The 13,710-nt window shown below is 63.3% G+C and overlaps 1 protein-coding gene across 1 annotated transcript; it reads left to right on the top strand.

The window, feature by feature from the left end:
* Positions 1 to 3,272: 3,272 nt before the first annotated feature.
* On the top strand, positions 3,273 to 11,724 carry ABCF2 (ATP binding cassette subfamily F member 2). The gene is made up of 15 exons (XM_056134780.1): positions 3,273 to 3,373; positions 3,756 to 3,955; positions 5,532 to 5,744; positions 5,974 to 6,156; positions 6,234 to 6,405; positions 7,057 to 7,152; positions 7,575 to 7,677; positions 8,732 to 8,827; positions 8,928 to 9,047; positions 9,125 to 9,214; positions 9,460 to 9,570; positions 10,323 to 10,385; positions 10,492 to 10,620; positions 10,747 to 10,950; positions 11,178 to 11,724. Exons 2-15 carry the CDS (start codon positions 3,799 to 3,801, stop codon positions 11,313 to 11,315), a joined length of 1,875 nt encoding a protein of 624 aa, XP_055990755.1. The 5' UTR covers positions 3,273 to 3,373; positions 3,756 to 3,798; the 3' UTR covers positions 11,316 to 11,724.
* Positions 11,725 to 13,710: the final 1,986 nt, after the last annotated feature.

Raw genomic sequence — 13,710 nt, 5'->3', positions numbered from 1 at the left:
CACGGCAGATCCTGGCAAGCTCCCCGTGGCATATTCGATATGCCAAAAACAGCAACAACAAGTCTCACAATGGAGACATTACTGGTGTCCGCTCGAGCAAATTGATGAATAACGGGAGGACAGGGAGACAGTGCTGAAAAATGTTAAGAATACACACACTTCGGGGCTGGAGCAATAGCACAGAGGGTAGGGCGTTTGCCTTGCACGCGGCTGACCTGAATTCGATTCCCAGCGTACCATATGGTCCCCTGAGCGCCGCCGCCAGGAGTAATTCCTGAGTGCAGAGCCAGGAGCCAGGAATAACCCCTGCGCATTGCCGGGTGTGACACAAAAAGAAAAAAAAAAAAGAATACACACACTTCAGAGTTTTGGGGGTGGGGTGAGGAGATAAATACAATGACATAAATAAAAGAGCCTAAGGAAACTGGGTCTCTGTAATCTGCCGGGAGCTTACATTTATTTCACTGAGGCTGGGAAAGTTGTTTCCAGGAAGCCAGGTGCTTAGATGGGCAATGTTATATAATCCACAACCACAAAGAACTACTTTGTTCTTTCTTGCTGTTGTTTTTTGGCCACACCTGGAACTGCTCAAGGATTACTCCTGGCTCCGTGCTCAGGGATCACCCCTGTAAGTGCCAGAGATCAAACCTGGGTTGGCTGCTTGCAATGCAAATGCTTTACCCCCTATATGCTAGCTATCTTTTTGGCCAAGAACTACTTTTGCTACAACAACAAACAAGGGCTTTGCCTGACAAACGTCCCAGGTACACCCGTCTATGGGCTGAAAACTCTGGGGCCTGCTTAGTGTAGGGTGGCAGCCCCCATCCCACAACTGCCAGAAGCCCCGGAAGCCACACTCACATCCTCCAGCCTCCTCACAGAAACAGTCCCGCTTCACAACTAACCTCGGGAGAGATGTCAAGCCAGTGGAACTCATATGTACACAAATCTTCGGGCTGAAAACTTTGGGGCTTTCTTAGTGGGCTTCTAAACTAGTTTCCCACCTAATTTGCTGTGCTCCCTCTGCACTGTCAGTATTGTGGAATCCGGAGGGGCTGCACAGCCGGGTATGTGGCTGCGCACTCCGGGAGCTCCAAGTAGGACCACAGGATCTACAGGGAGGGGACAGGATGAGAATCATTAGCAAATTAGGTGGGAAAGTAGTATAGAAGCCCGCTAAGCTCAATAAGTGAAAAAAAATAACACAGACGGCTCAATTAGCAACAGACAGCTCAGTAAACCCTCAATGACTTTCATAACAGCATTGTGAGATATAACAATTTTCATGTTTTCTTTCACTAAACATTTTTTTTATAATTCCACTTACCATTTTGTTGTTAAATATATATAAATTTTTTTTTTTTGCCTGCTAAGGGGGCAGGCTTGAGGGGGAGGGCAGGAAACTGGGGACAATAGTGGGAGGAAGGTCAGAGGTCACACTAGCGGTGGGATTAGTACTGGAATATTGAAGGCCCACAACTGTCTTATGAACGACTCTGTAAACCACCGTGTTTAAATAAAGTTAGGGAGGAAAGGGTTTTGCATTTAGCTAACCATTCTTTGCCTACTTTCTTTACCTAAATTCTTTTGGTACTCAGTATTTGTTAAATGCCTTGCTTTTGCTCAATAATTGTTAAATGCATTAAACGAAGTAAACTTTCTAATACATCCTTAGGCAAAACTTCTACTAACATCAGGGAAAGCAAGAAAGAAGTTAATTGGCTAATTAGCCAGAAGCAGTCTACAACCATATGAACTAAGTGCTAATATCAGTTCTATTTCCCAGAGACAGCCAGGTATTATGCCAAGTCGGGATTCACCACACGCTATGAATAGCAGAGCTGGGGCAGGAATGCTTGCTTGAGAGCAGAGACCCGGCTGCAATGCTTGCTTGCAAGCATTAAACTCTACTATGTCAAGTAAGACTGTTCCTAGATTTCCAGCCTCATGTAGTTGCAAGTTTTATAAGGCATGGAATGGTGGGGGTGGGGGGCTAGAAAGATAAGCCCTGAGCACCACCAGGTGTGACTCTAAAACAAAAACAAACAGAAAATAAAAACAAAACTAAATGGGGGGGGGGGGGGTGGCAAGATTACAGTATAGTGTGTAAGGTCCTAGCCTTGTACTCAGCTGACTAGGTTCAGCCCCCAGAATCCCATATGGTCCCCCAAGCCTGCCAGGAATTATCCATGAATGCTGATAGGAGTAAGCTCTAAGGACAGCTGAGTGTACCCCCCCACCCCGCCCTCCCAAAATAAAACCCAACATAATTTTAGGAACAGGTATGTTCTAAGGCATCTAAGTGATAAGGGGACTGGACTTGTTTGGAATACAAGTTAGTTCAGAGTCTCCTGGGATCAAGGGTGAGAAGGAAAACTCATTTTTTGAAAGGATCGTGCAGGGGACTGTGGGGCTGCGCTCAGGAATACCCGCTTCCCACGCTGCTCCCCGCCCCCTGCTGCGTCACCGATGACAGGGCCCCCCGTGAACAGAGCCACTGCAGGGGTCGCCAGGGCCAGCGCTGCGTGCCCGGCTGCAGCCGGGGCTGAGCACGCGGGGAAGGAGGTCTGTTTCCAAACCGTGGGACTCGTGGGAGAGTTCGTGGGAAAGGGCAGGTGCTTCCGTAACCACCCGCCTTAGCTCAGAAAAGGGGGCTTACGTTTTCCTTCGGGGGTCTTCCCATCACACTCACGCGGCTTCCGGGGGACCCTAACGAGGCCGGAGAGCGGGGAACTTAAACGACCACGTTCAAAAGAGAGACGGGGTCGCAACGGGGGCTAAGCGGCGCCTGCCCCACCAAGCACCTTTCTTTCTCCGGCTGGGGGTCCTGTTCTCCGCACCCTCCCCCCGGGACGCGCCCCTCCCGCGGCCTCCCTCCCGCCTCCCTCCCCAGTTTCCACCCATCCTCGTGATGCACCGCGGCCGGCGTGGTCCTCGCCCGACGGGGCCGAGCCGGGCTGCGGGGGCCCGGGCTCTCGGGACCTCCGCGTGACCACCCCGCAGGGCTCCCTCCCGGGCCGGGCGAAGCCTGCGGGGGCGCTGCCCGCTGCGCCGACGAGCGACCCGGGACCGGCGGCTCCCAGCGCCCGACGCGGGCCCGCGGGCCGAGCGCTCCCGCACTCGCCTCCCGGCCCCCACCCCGCGGCGCGCGGCCCGATGACGTCACGCGGCCGCGGGCGGCCCCTGGGATACGCGGTAGTTCTCGAGGCGGGGCCTGGGCTGCGCCGCCCGCCCGGGAGGACTACGTTTCCCAGAAGGCCGCGCGGCGGCGCCCTCGGAGACGCGCGGGGCTGTGATTGGCTGGCGAGCCGGCCGCACGCGGCGGAGCCCCGAGAGCGGCTCTGTTGCGACAGAGGCCGAGCGGCGAGGCCCAGTGAGTTGGGGGAAGGGGCGCCGGGCGCGGGTGGGGGTGGCGGCCGGTGGGGTGAGGGAGCACGGGACGGCCGGCCGGAGACGCGGTCGGAGTGGAGGGGACGGCGAGCACGGAGGAAGGACCCGGGGGGGCCGCTGACGGGCCCGGGGTGGGGGCGGCGAGCGCGGCGACCGAGCGGGGGACCCCCGGAGCCCCCCTGGGCCGGGGCGGGACGGAAGCGCCCGGGATGGAGCCGGCCGGGCGGGACGATCGGCGGGAGCCGCGGAGGAGGCGCCGCCGCGGGAGAGCGGGGTCGGGCCGGCGGCGGGGGGCGCCGGGGTCGGGGGCGCGACCCCCCCACGTCCCGCCGGCTCAGGGCTTGGGGGTGCTCGCCCCCCGCCAGGCTCCCCGGAAGACCAGCAGCCTAGCCCCCGCGGTTCGTCACCATGCCCTCCGACCTGGCCAAGAAGAAGGCGGCCAAGAAGAAGGAAGCGGCCAAGGCGCGCCAGCGGCCCCGCAAGGGACACGAGGAGAACGGGGATGCCGTCACCGAGCCGCAGGTGGCGGAGGAGAAGAGCGAGGCCAACGGCAGCGAGGCCACAGGTGACGATGGGGTGGAGCAGGATCGGGGCCCGGAGACACCCCCCACCCCACCCCAGCACCCGGAGCACAGGAGGCTCGAGCCTGGCCGCGAGGCAGGAACCCAGAGCGCCGGTCCCCGCCGCTGGCCAGAGAGCTGGGCCGCCCGGGGAGGCCGGTCCTGGCCTCCATCCCAGATTCCACTTCTAGGTGCGGTGGCCAGTGCGCGGCGCTCTGCGCCATGCACAATAGTCTTGTCCTTCCTGGGGTGATGACTGAGCCCACAGGAACCCAGCGGGGTTCCCCCAGGTGCTGGTAGAGCAGCTTTGGGTGCTGGGGCGCTGTGCACAGCCGCCCTCCGAGAAAGGCCAGTGCTCATGAGCACTGTTCAGCCGGGGGTCCACGCGTGCAGAAAGGTCGAAGACCAGTCCAAATGGAGAAACATGGTGGGGGGGGGGGCAGTAAACAGTGTTTCTAGGCTCTTGGCAGTCGTTTCCCGGCCTTGTCTGCCTCCTAGAAGATGCACAGTTCCCATGTGCCATCCAGATCGTGACTGCCCCATAAATCTTCATGCTTTGCTTTTCCTGTTGAAGTTTGTTGTTGTTAATTTTGCTTTTTGGGGCACACCGGGCAGTGCACAGGGGTTACTCCGACGGTGCTCAGGGGACCATATGGGATGATGGAATCGAACCTGGGTGGTCCGTGTGCAAGGCAAACAGGCAAAGTTTTAAGAAGCACAGATTCAGTGATACAGTTGCATCTCTCTCAGAGTTAAACACTTTGTTCCTTTCTCCTTGCTGATCTATGAATGTAAGAGCCCCCCCTTAGCTCTGTGGATACATTTTTGTAGAATGGGGATACATTTTTGTTTGACCAACCTGTAGATACTAAGTAAAGGTTTGGGCTTTTTTGTTTGTTTGTTTCTGAGTCTCGGGTCTCACCTGGCCATGCGCAGTGGCCAGGAACTTGGGCCCAGGCGTCGTTCAGGTCCTGGGTCCCTGGGTGGCAGAGTGTTGGCACTGTCACTTGCTCTCCTTGCCCCGGACCTGTTCCTCACCTCGGCCCTGCGGTGACTCTACAGAGCCTCGATGCCCTCGTTCATCTGATTTGATCTGCGAAGTGAAATCAGATTCAGTGTGGGGATCACTGCTGGGATTTCCTCAGTGGGGGCCCCACCCTTGCCGACCCTGCGTTTTCTCTCTGGACTTCTCGGAAGCAACGCAGGGGAGCGTATGAGCCTTTGCCAAGCTAGTGGCCCCTGGCTTTGGGGTTGGGGACCAGCCTGAGGCCGTCGCACTTGACCTTGAGCCCAGGGCCTCTGAAAAGCCCCTTCCGGCATCCAGACCTTCAGTGTTTGGTGGGGCCAGAGCCACCGGTGCCCAACGGCTGCTGCTGTGCTGCTGGGTGGCACCGCAGGACCCACACCGTGTCCACGGGCCTCGCTTTTAGCCGTCGGCCCGGAGGATGGCTCCCGCCGAGTGAGCACTGCTGGGGCTCCTTCCTGCCTTCTGGCCATGCAGAGCCCCACTCCCTGCGTGCTCTGAAACGCTTGGGTCTGTCCTGGGTCTCTTCCCAAGTCGCTTCTCTGGGCCCTCCCTAGAAGTGGACCTGCTGACCAAGGAGCTGGAGGACTTTGAGATGAGGAAAGCCGCGGCCCGGGCGGTCACCGGCGTCCTCGCCTCGCACCCCAACAGCACCGACGCCCACGTCATCAACCTCTCCCTCACCTTCCACGGCCAGGAGCTGCTCAGTGACACCAAGCTAGAGCTCAACTCTGGCCGGCGGTACGGCCTCATCGGCCTGAACGGCATCGGTGAGGCCGGGGAGGGGTCCGGAGCAGGGCCAGTGCGGGGGACGCAGGGGGACGCAGGGTCTGAGGACCGCGTAGGTCCAGGCCTCGGGTGTAAGTGGGGGTTGGGGGGAATGCCCCCCAAACATATCAAGGAGGGGGTGAGGAAAGGGGGCTTGGGGAGCGCTGGGCTGACCGTGGCCTCCCCACCCCCCGCCTTTGGCCGTTCCTGCCTGGCCGCCGGGCACTGCAGGGAAGTCCATGCTGCTCTCGGCCATCGGGAAGCGGGAAGTGCCCATCCCCGAGCACATCGACATCTACCACCTGACGCGGGAGATGCCCCCCAGCGACAAGACGCCGCTGCAGTGCGTGATGGAGGTGGACACGGAGCGCGCCATGCTGGAGCGGGAGGCCGAGCGCCTGGCCCACGAGGACGGTAGGCCCTCGGCGGGTGGGGCGGGGGGGGCGCTCCCTCCCTGGGAACCCCGCTCACGCCCCCCGCACGGCCCGCAGCCGAGTGTGAGAAGCTCATGGAGCTCTACGAGCGCCTGGAGGAGCTGGACGCTGACAAGGCAGAGACCCGGGCCTCCCGCATCCTGCATGGGCTGGGCTTCAGCCCCGCCATGCAGCAGAAGAAGCTCAAGGACTTCAGCGGGGGCTGGCGGATGAGGGTGGCCCTGGCCCGGTGAGTCCCCTCCACCCCACCGCGAGACCGCCACAGGGGCTGCTGGGATCGGGGGCTGGCCGCCAGGGAGGGTTCCGGAACCAGCCCTGAGTGGGGGGCAGTGCGGGTGTGCCCCCCTCCTGACTCCCTCCCCCGCTCCCCCCGCCCACACCACCACCCTTCCGGGTTCCTCAGTGCTTTTGGTCCTTGCTGTTCCCAGCTGCCGTGGCCTGACCCCAGGGCGCATCTGCTAACCGGCCCCCTGCCCAGCCTCCCGCAGCTCCGATGTCCTGGCCCTGCTCCAGCGCTGCTGTCCGGTCACTGGGCTCTGGGGCTCGGCTTGGTGCCGTGCCGCTCGCAGCCGCGGGCGGGACCCAGGCCTGTTCCCTTCTCCTGTTCTGAGATTCATCCGAGGAGAGATTCCCGGGCCTTCTGGCTGGAATGTGGCCGCCCCACGGCAGGGCTAAGCCGTGTGCTGTCCCCGAGCAGAATCTCTGCGGCCCCCTCTGGCTGGTGGGCGACCGCCCGCTTCTCTCGGCCGTTTCCTGCCACTCGTCTCCGCTCTTGAGTCCAGGTTTCCCTCCTTGCCCCGCTCTCCTCAGAGCCCGACCCTGGCTCTGTCAGGGGGCACCCCCGGGTGGCCGCGGTCCTGACGGGCGTCTCCCCCCGCAGAGCGCTCTTCATCAGGCCCTTCATGCTGCTGCTGGACGAGCCCACCAACCACCTGGACCTGGACGCCTGCGTGTGGCTGGAGGAAGAACTGAAGACGTAAGGGACCAGCGGGGGCAGGGTGGGGCGGGCGAGCTGGGGAGGGGGAGAGGCAGGGAGGCAGGGTGGCCCCGAAGGAGGTGAGGGCGCGCCCTGGGGCCGAGATGTCTGAGGGTGCAGCTGGGCATTGATGTTCAGCTTGGAAGGAGCAGTGACGGTAGCACCTGGTGGCCCTGGGGCCGAGTCACCTGAGTCACTGGCGTGGGCTCTGCTGACGTTGGAGTGGGGGGCCTCTCGGCCCGCTGAGGCGTGACCTCTGCCGTGTGCGTGTGGGGCTTGAAGGCACGCGGACGCCACACCCTGGCCGGCGCGTCCTGAGCAGCACCCGGGCGGCTCTCCGGGAGGGGCTCGGGTCCCTGCGTTCCCCACCTGGGCAGCCCTGCCCTCTGGGCGCCCCCCTGACTGGCTCTTTGACTTTGCAGTTTTAAGCGCATCCTGGTCCTCGTCTCTCATTCCCAGGACTTCCTGAACGGCGTCTGCACCAACATCATTCACGTGCACAACCGGAAGCTCAAGTATTACACGGTGAGCGGCCCCGCAGACGCGCCTCACCGGCAAAAGCAAAGCAAAACAAACCACCGGCCTTTCGGCCACAGAGAGGGCACCGCTGCAGGGCACTGGCCTTCCATGCGGCTGGCCCAGGGTTGAGTCCTGGCACCTGAGCGCCGCTGGGTGTGGCCTTGAAAACAAAACCGTAGCACGTGGTTGAGTCAGATGTTAGCTCCGTCAGGAGAGGCAGAGCTGGGCTGGAGCCAGAGTCGATGGCTCGTGACCAACCCGGGCTGGGTCCCTGAGGAGAAGCCCTGAGCACCACCGGGGGTGGGGCCAAGACCAGAAATGAGAACGAGGCGTCGCCTAGCCGCTCTGTGACTCTCAGCCGCGGTCCGGGCCCTTCCCTGCCAGCGGGCGCCTCCCGGGCTCCCCGCTGAGCGGCGATTTGTGCCCCCGTGATTGCCACACTGCCTCCTTTTTTGTGCACCCTGGTTCTCGGACCCCAGCATCCCGCATTTCTGCCTCAGCTCTGTCACTTGAAAGTGTCTCCGAAAGGCTGAAAGTCGTCTTTTCTCGGAGCTCGGCTGGCCGGGCCGGGGGGGACCATATGGGATGCTGGGGATCGAACCCGGGTCGGCCGCGTGCAAGGCAAACGCCCTACCCGCTGTGCTATCGCTCCGGCCCCGGAAGAGTTCCTTCTTGAGGTGGCCGGAAATGGGGGCCTCCGGGCCAGCGCCTGTGGGGACTGTGTCCCTGAGAGCGCTCTCAGCCATCGCTCTTTCCAGTTTGGGGGCCACACCCAGCGGTGCTCAGGGCTTCCTCCTGGCTCTGTGCTCGGGGATCAGCCCTGGTGGGCTTAGGGAACGCTACGGGTGTAAGCAAGCCCCTCTGTCCCCCGAATCCCGCGCTTTGGGAGAGCGCGACTGTAGGGCGGAACCTTTCCTGCTTTACTCTCTCCCGGCCGCGGTGTGCGAAGCGGGGCCGGCTCAGAGGCCCTCTGTGTCCCCAGAGCCCTGGGCGAGAAGGCCTAGGGCGTGGGGGCAGGGGGGCAGCCCCCGCTGACCGGCCGGCCGGCCCGTTTCCACAGGGTAATTACGACCAGTACGTGAAGACGCGGCTGGAGCTGGAGGAGAACCAGATGAAGAGGTTCCACTGGGAGCAGGACCAGATCGCGCACATGAAGGTGGCCCGGGCTCGGCGGTCGGGAGGGGAGGGGCGCCCGGGGCCGGGAGGGCGAGCGCGGGGCCAGCCCCCACTCCACACCCCTGCCCGGCCTCTCGCAGAACTACATCGCCAGGTTTGGCCATGGCAGCGCCAAGCTGGCCCGGCAGGCCCAGAGCAAGGAGAAGACGCTGCAGAAGATGATGGCTTCGGGGCTGACGGAGCGGGTCGTGAGCGACAAGGTGGGTGCGGGGCGCGGCCAGTGCCCGGGCCGGGGGCTCCCCGAGCACCGTGTCGCGAGCACTGCCCCTTCTTCCAGACCCTGTCCTTCTACTTCCCCCCGTGTGGCAAGATCCCGCCGCCCGTCATCATGGTGCAGAACGTCAGCTTCAAGTACACGAAGGACGGGGTGAGCGCCCGAGGGCGGGGTGCGGGCCACGGAGGCCGGGTGCGGGGGCCGGGAGCGTCCGGCTCACGCTCACGACTGGGCTTGCTGCCCTCGGAGTTACAGTGCTTCCTGTGTGTGACCGGCCCTCAGCCAGGGCGTTGTGCCGTGTGGGCCCCCCGCTCCACACTCCCACGTCCAGGGCCTGGGTATTGGGTGCTGGGCTCGTTGCCCTCACCTGGTTCCCGTCTCTCCCCTCCCCCCTCCAGCCTTGCATCTACAACAACCTGGAGTTCGGGATCGACCTGGACACGCGGGTCGCTCTGGTCGGGCCCAATGGAGCCGGGAAGTCCACGCTCCTGAAGCTGCTCACTGGAGAGGTGGCGCGGCACGGGGTGGGGTGGGGTGGGGTGGGGGTGGGGGGCTGCTTGCCCGGGGGCGCTGAGGCTGGTGTTGTCTCAGTGTGGCTGTGCGAGAGTGATGGCTCTGAGCTGCCGTGGGCCACGGGCACGTTGCACGAGGGGCCTGGTGCGTCCCGTGGCAGCGTGGGTCACTGAATGGGGGCGTCTCTGTGTCCGCGTGGAGCCCGTGTCCTGGTCCCTTCCTGCGCCTTTGGATTCTTCTGTACCTGAGTCGCGTTGTCCTGCTCCGCCCGTCTTTGCTCTCCTGGACCCCAGGCCCGCACGTGCCCTCGTGGCACTCCAGCCGGTGGCTCGGTGCTGGCCAGGGGCCATGCGTCCCCTTCAGTGGGGGTGCTTGCACACGTGCCTGCTGGGCTCCCTGGACCTGGACCCCAGCCCTGCCAGCCATGAGGCGGCCTCAAGTCCCGCCCTAAATGCTGTCACACTGGCCAGGGCGGGAGCCAGGGCAGTGAGGGAGAAACTCTAAGAAGTTGTGACGGTCTTTTTTTTTTCTTTTTGGGTCACACCCAGCGGTGCTCAGGGGTGTCCCCTGGCTCTGCACTCAGGAATTACCTGAGGGGCCCCGTGGGATGCCGGGGACGGGAACCCAGGTGGCCGCGTGCAAGGCAGACACCCTCCCCGCTGTGCTCTCGCCCCGGCCCAGTGGGGAGCGCCTTGCCGTCCTGCCCTGCCTCTGACCCTATTTCCTCCTCTTTGTCCGTCATGCCCAGCTGCTGCCCACCGACGGCATGATCCGGAAGCACTCCCACGTCAAGATCGGCCGATACCATCAGGTACAGCCGGGCGGCTGCTCTCCTGCTCGCGCGGGCCGGGCCAGGCGGTGGTGGCGGCAGCAGCTGTGCCCGCGGCCCCCTCTGAGCCACTCCGCGCCGCCCACAGCACTTGCAGGAGCAGCTGGACTTAGACCTCTCGCCCTTGGAGTACATGATGAAGTGCTACCCGGAGATCAAGGAGAAGGAGGAGATGCGTAAGATCATCGGGCGCTACGGCCTCACGGGGAAGCAGCAGGTGAGGGCGGGGCGGCTGGCGGGCGGGGCTGGGGGATGGACGCCTGCACTCCTGGGTGGCGGGCCGGGGAGGGGCGCCGAGGGGGCCCCATGCTATAGCGGCCTCCGTCCTCCTCCGTCCGTGCAGGTGAGCCCCATCCGGAACCTGTCCGACGGGCAGAAGTGCCGGGTGTGCCTGGCCTGGCTGGCGTGGCAGAACCCCCACATGCTCTTCCTCGACGAGCCCACCAACCACCTGGACATCGAGACCATCGACGCGCTGGCCGACGCCATCAACGACTTCGAGGGCGGCATGATGCTGGTCAGCCACGACTTCAGGCTCATCCAGCAGGTGAGGCCCGGGCGGGGCATTGGGCACCGCTGGCAGTAGAGCAGCTGTCCCGGGAGTCGCGCTTCCGGGAGGAGGAGGGGAGATGCGGGGACCGGGGACGAAGCCTCAGGGAGTCGGAGTCGCCCAGCCCGGCTGGTGACCGGCCCCCCGGGCACCCCCTCCCCCCAAGGCCAGCCCCCCGCCACTCCCTGGGCCCGGGCGCAGCTGCTGGACCTCCGTCTCCGCAGGTCGCGCAGGAAATCTGGGTCTGCGAGAAGCAGACGATCACCAAGTGGCCTGGGGACATTCTGGCCTACAAGGAGCATCTCAAGGCCAAGCTGGTGGGTGAGGAGCCCCAGCTGCCCCGGAGAGCCCACAACGTGTGAGCCCCCGCCAGCCCCCGGGGCCACGTCTGCACTGCTGCAACGCCCCCTCCTGCCTTAGCTGCCCGACCGCCTCCTGCCCCCTCTCCTCGCCCGTGTCTGCTGTGGCTGGCGCCTGGCCCCCGCCCAACGGTGATGCAGGCCGGCACCCGAGGGGTCGGCCCGGGCCCTGGCCCGGGTGCGACCCGCCAAGGAGCCGCCAAACATCCTTGTCTTCCGGGTTTGGTGGTGCTGGCGGGACACCCCCCCAGCACCCCGCCCCCCATTCTTGCTTCCGGTTTGGAGCTCCCGGCCAGGGCCTCCGTTCTGGTCGGTTTTTAAATAATTATTTAACGGTAACGTTTAGACCTGCGTGTTATCTACAAAGCGCCCAATAAAGAAAGAAGCATCCATGCTCCGTGCCTTCCTTCGGGCCCTGGCCCTGCCTGCCTCCGGTGGGGCCCTAAGCTCTCCCTCACTGCCAGCGGCTCCTCCATCCCGTGGGCTCCCAGGGACCTTGGCCTGGGCCCTGCAGCCCCCAGGTGCCCCGATGGCTGCGGCAGCCTGGAGCCCGTGCCTCCCACTCCGAGTGGGTGCAGGGGGCACCCGCTGTTCAGCTCTGCCTCCCAGGGAATCCAGCCGAGCTCTGTTGCCCGCTGTGGGGATGGGTTGGGGTGCCAGAGCTCTCCTCTGACATGCCCCTAAATCCAGGGACACCCACTCCCCTCCTTGCCTCCCAGACCCTCCAGCGCGTACAGGAACCTTCGCCGCACCCATCGCAGCTCTAGGACCTCTCTGGGAGTGGAGGGGCTGCCCCCCGGAAGTTGGGGACGGCAGTGCTGCCTCAGGCACAGACCCTGGAGGGGCACGGGACAGCACAGAACCGTGGCGCTCTGTGACAGGACGCTCAGGGCTGGGCTGCAGTGCTGGGGTTCCCCTTCCCACCCCGACCCTGGGGCCTCGCTTTGCTGCCTTGCACTTGGACTAGGAGTCAGGTCTGGAGTCAGGACAGGAATCAGGAGTCAGGACACCTGGGCACCTTGGAGCACAGATGGGGGGGATGGGATGCGCCCCCTGTCCAGCAGAGAGTGGGGGCTTGGGTGGCCACATGGTGCCTGGGGCTTCAGAACCTGCAGGAGGGAGGTGCTGGACTGGGCTGGATGCCTGAACTGGGCTGGATGCCTGGACTGGGTTGGACACCTGCTCTGGGCTGGACACCTGCTCTGGGCTAGATGCCTGGACTGGGCTGGACACCTGGACTGGGCTGGACACCTGGGCACCTGGACTGGGCTGGACACCTGGTCTGAGCTGGACACCTGGACTGGGCTGGACACCTGGGCACCTGGACTGGGCTGGACACCTGGTCTGAGCTGGACACCTGGTTTGTCCAGAAAAAACAACATCTTGGCGATTTAATGCTTCAAAAACGTACCAAAGGGGATGGAGCAATAGTGTAGCCGCTAAGGCAAGTGCCTGGCCTGGGTTTGATCCCCAGCACCCCACATGGTCCCCAAGCGCCACCAAGAGTGACCCCTAGCACCACCAGTTGTGGCCCCTCTGAAAACCCAAAACAAGGCACCTAGTCCACACAGCTCCTGGAGCCGTGCAGAGGAGAGATGGTGCCCAAGGCGGCCACAACCTGGGTATGCAGTCCCGGGCTTGACCCCCAGCCTGCACGGTCCCCTCAGCACCACTGGCTGTGGCCCGGAAGCCAAAGCAGGACAAAAGCCCACACTGTCCTCCGGGGAGCCCCTCCCCAGGCGAGGCCTGTCTCCGCCCTTCCCACCGGCCTGAGGCCCAGGGAACCTCTGGGCTCCTGAAGCACAGCCCCTTCTTCCCTCTGAGCCCACTCCCGGGACCCCACAGGTCTGCTGGGGACAGGGGCTTCCTGGGAAAGACTCCCCTTCCCAGTGCTCATTACCGGGTTCAAAGGTGCAGTTCACTCCGCGTGGCCCAGCAACGCTCCCCACCATGGGGGGAGACCCGAGACGGCTGCTCCGGGCAGCTGCGAGCTTCTTCGCCTCTGGCCATCTGGGAAAGCTTGGTGGGGCCACGCCCTGTGGCTTTGCGGCTCCGGCTCCGTACCCGAGGGGCCCTACGTGGTGTTGGGATCAAACTGGGGCTGGTTCCCTGTGAAGGAGCGCCTTAGCCGCTGTGCGCTCTGACCCAGTGCTTCAGTGTCCAGCTTTATAACGGAGCGGTAAGGAGAACAAGCAGGCCAGAGTGATACTCAGTGGAGAGGGCACTGTCTTTTTTTATTTTAACGAATCACTGTGAGATCGTTACAGACTTACAAACTTGTGATTCATTTCAGTCATACAATGCTCGAGTACCCATCCCTCCACCAGTGCCCATTCTCCACCACCAATGATCCCAGTGTCCCTCCAGCCACCCCGACCCCTCCCCACCCCCTGCCTCT

This window comes from Sorex fumeus, unplaced genomic scaffold, assembly GCF_029834395.1.
Source record: "Sorex fumeus unplaced genomic scaffold, SorFum_2.1 ptg000107l, whole genome shotgun sequence".
Taxonomy (NCBI): domain Eukaryota; kingdom Metazoa; phylum Chordata; class Mammalia; order Eulipotyphla; family Soricidae; genus Sorex; species Sorex fumeus.
This window is presented reverse-complemented; position numbering and strand designations above follow the sequence as displayed.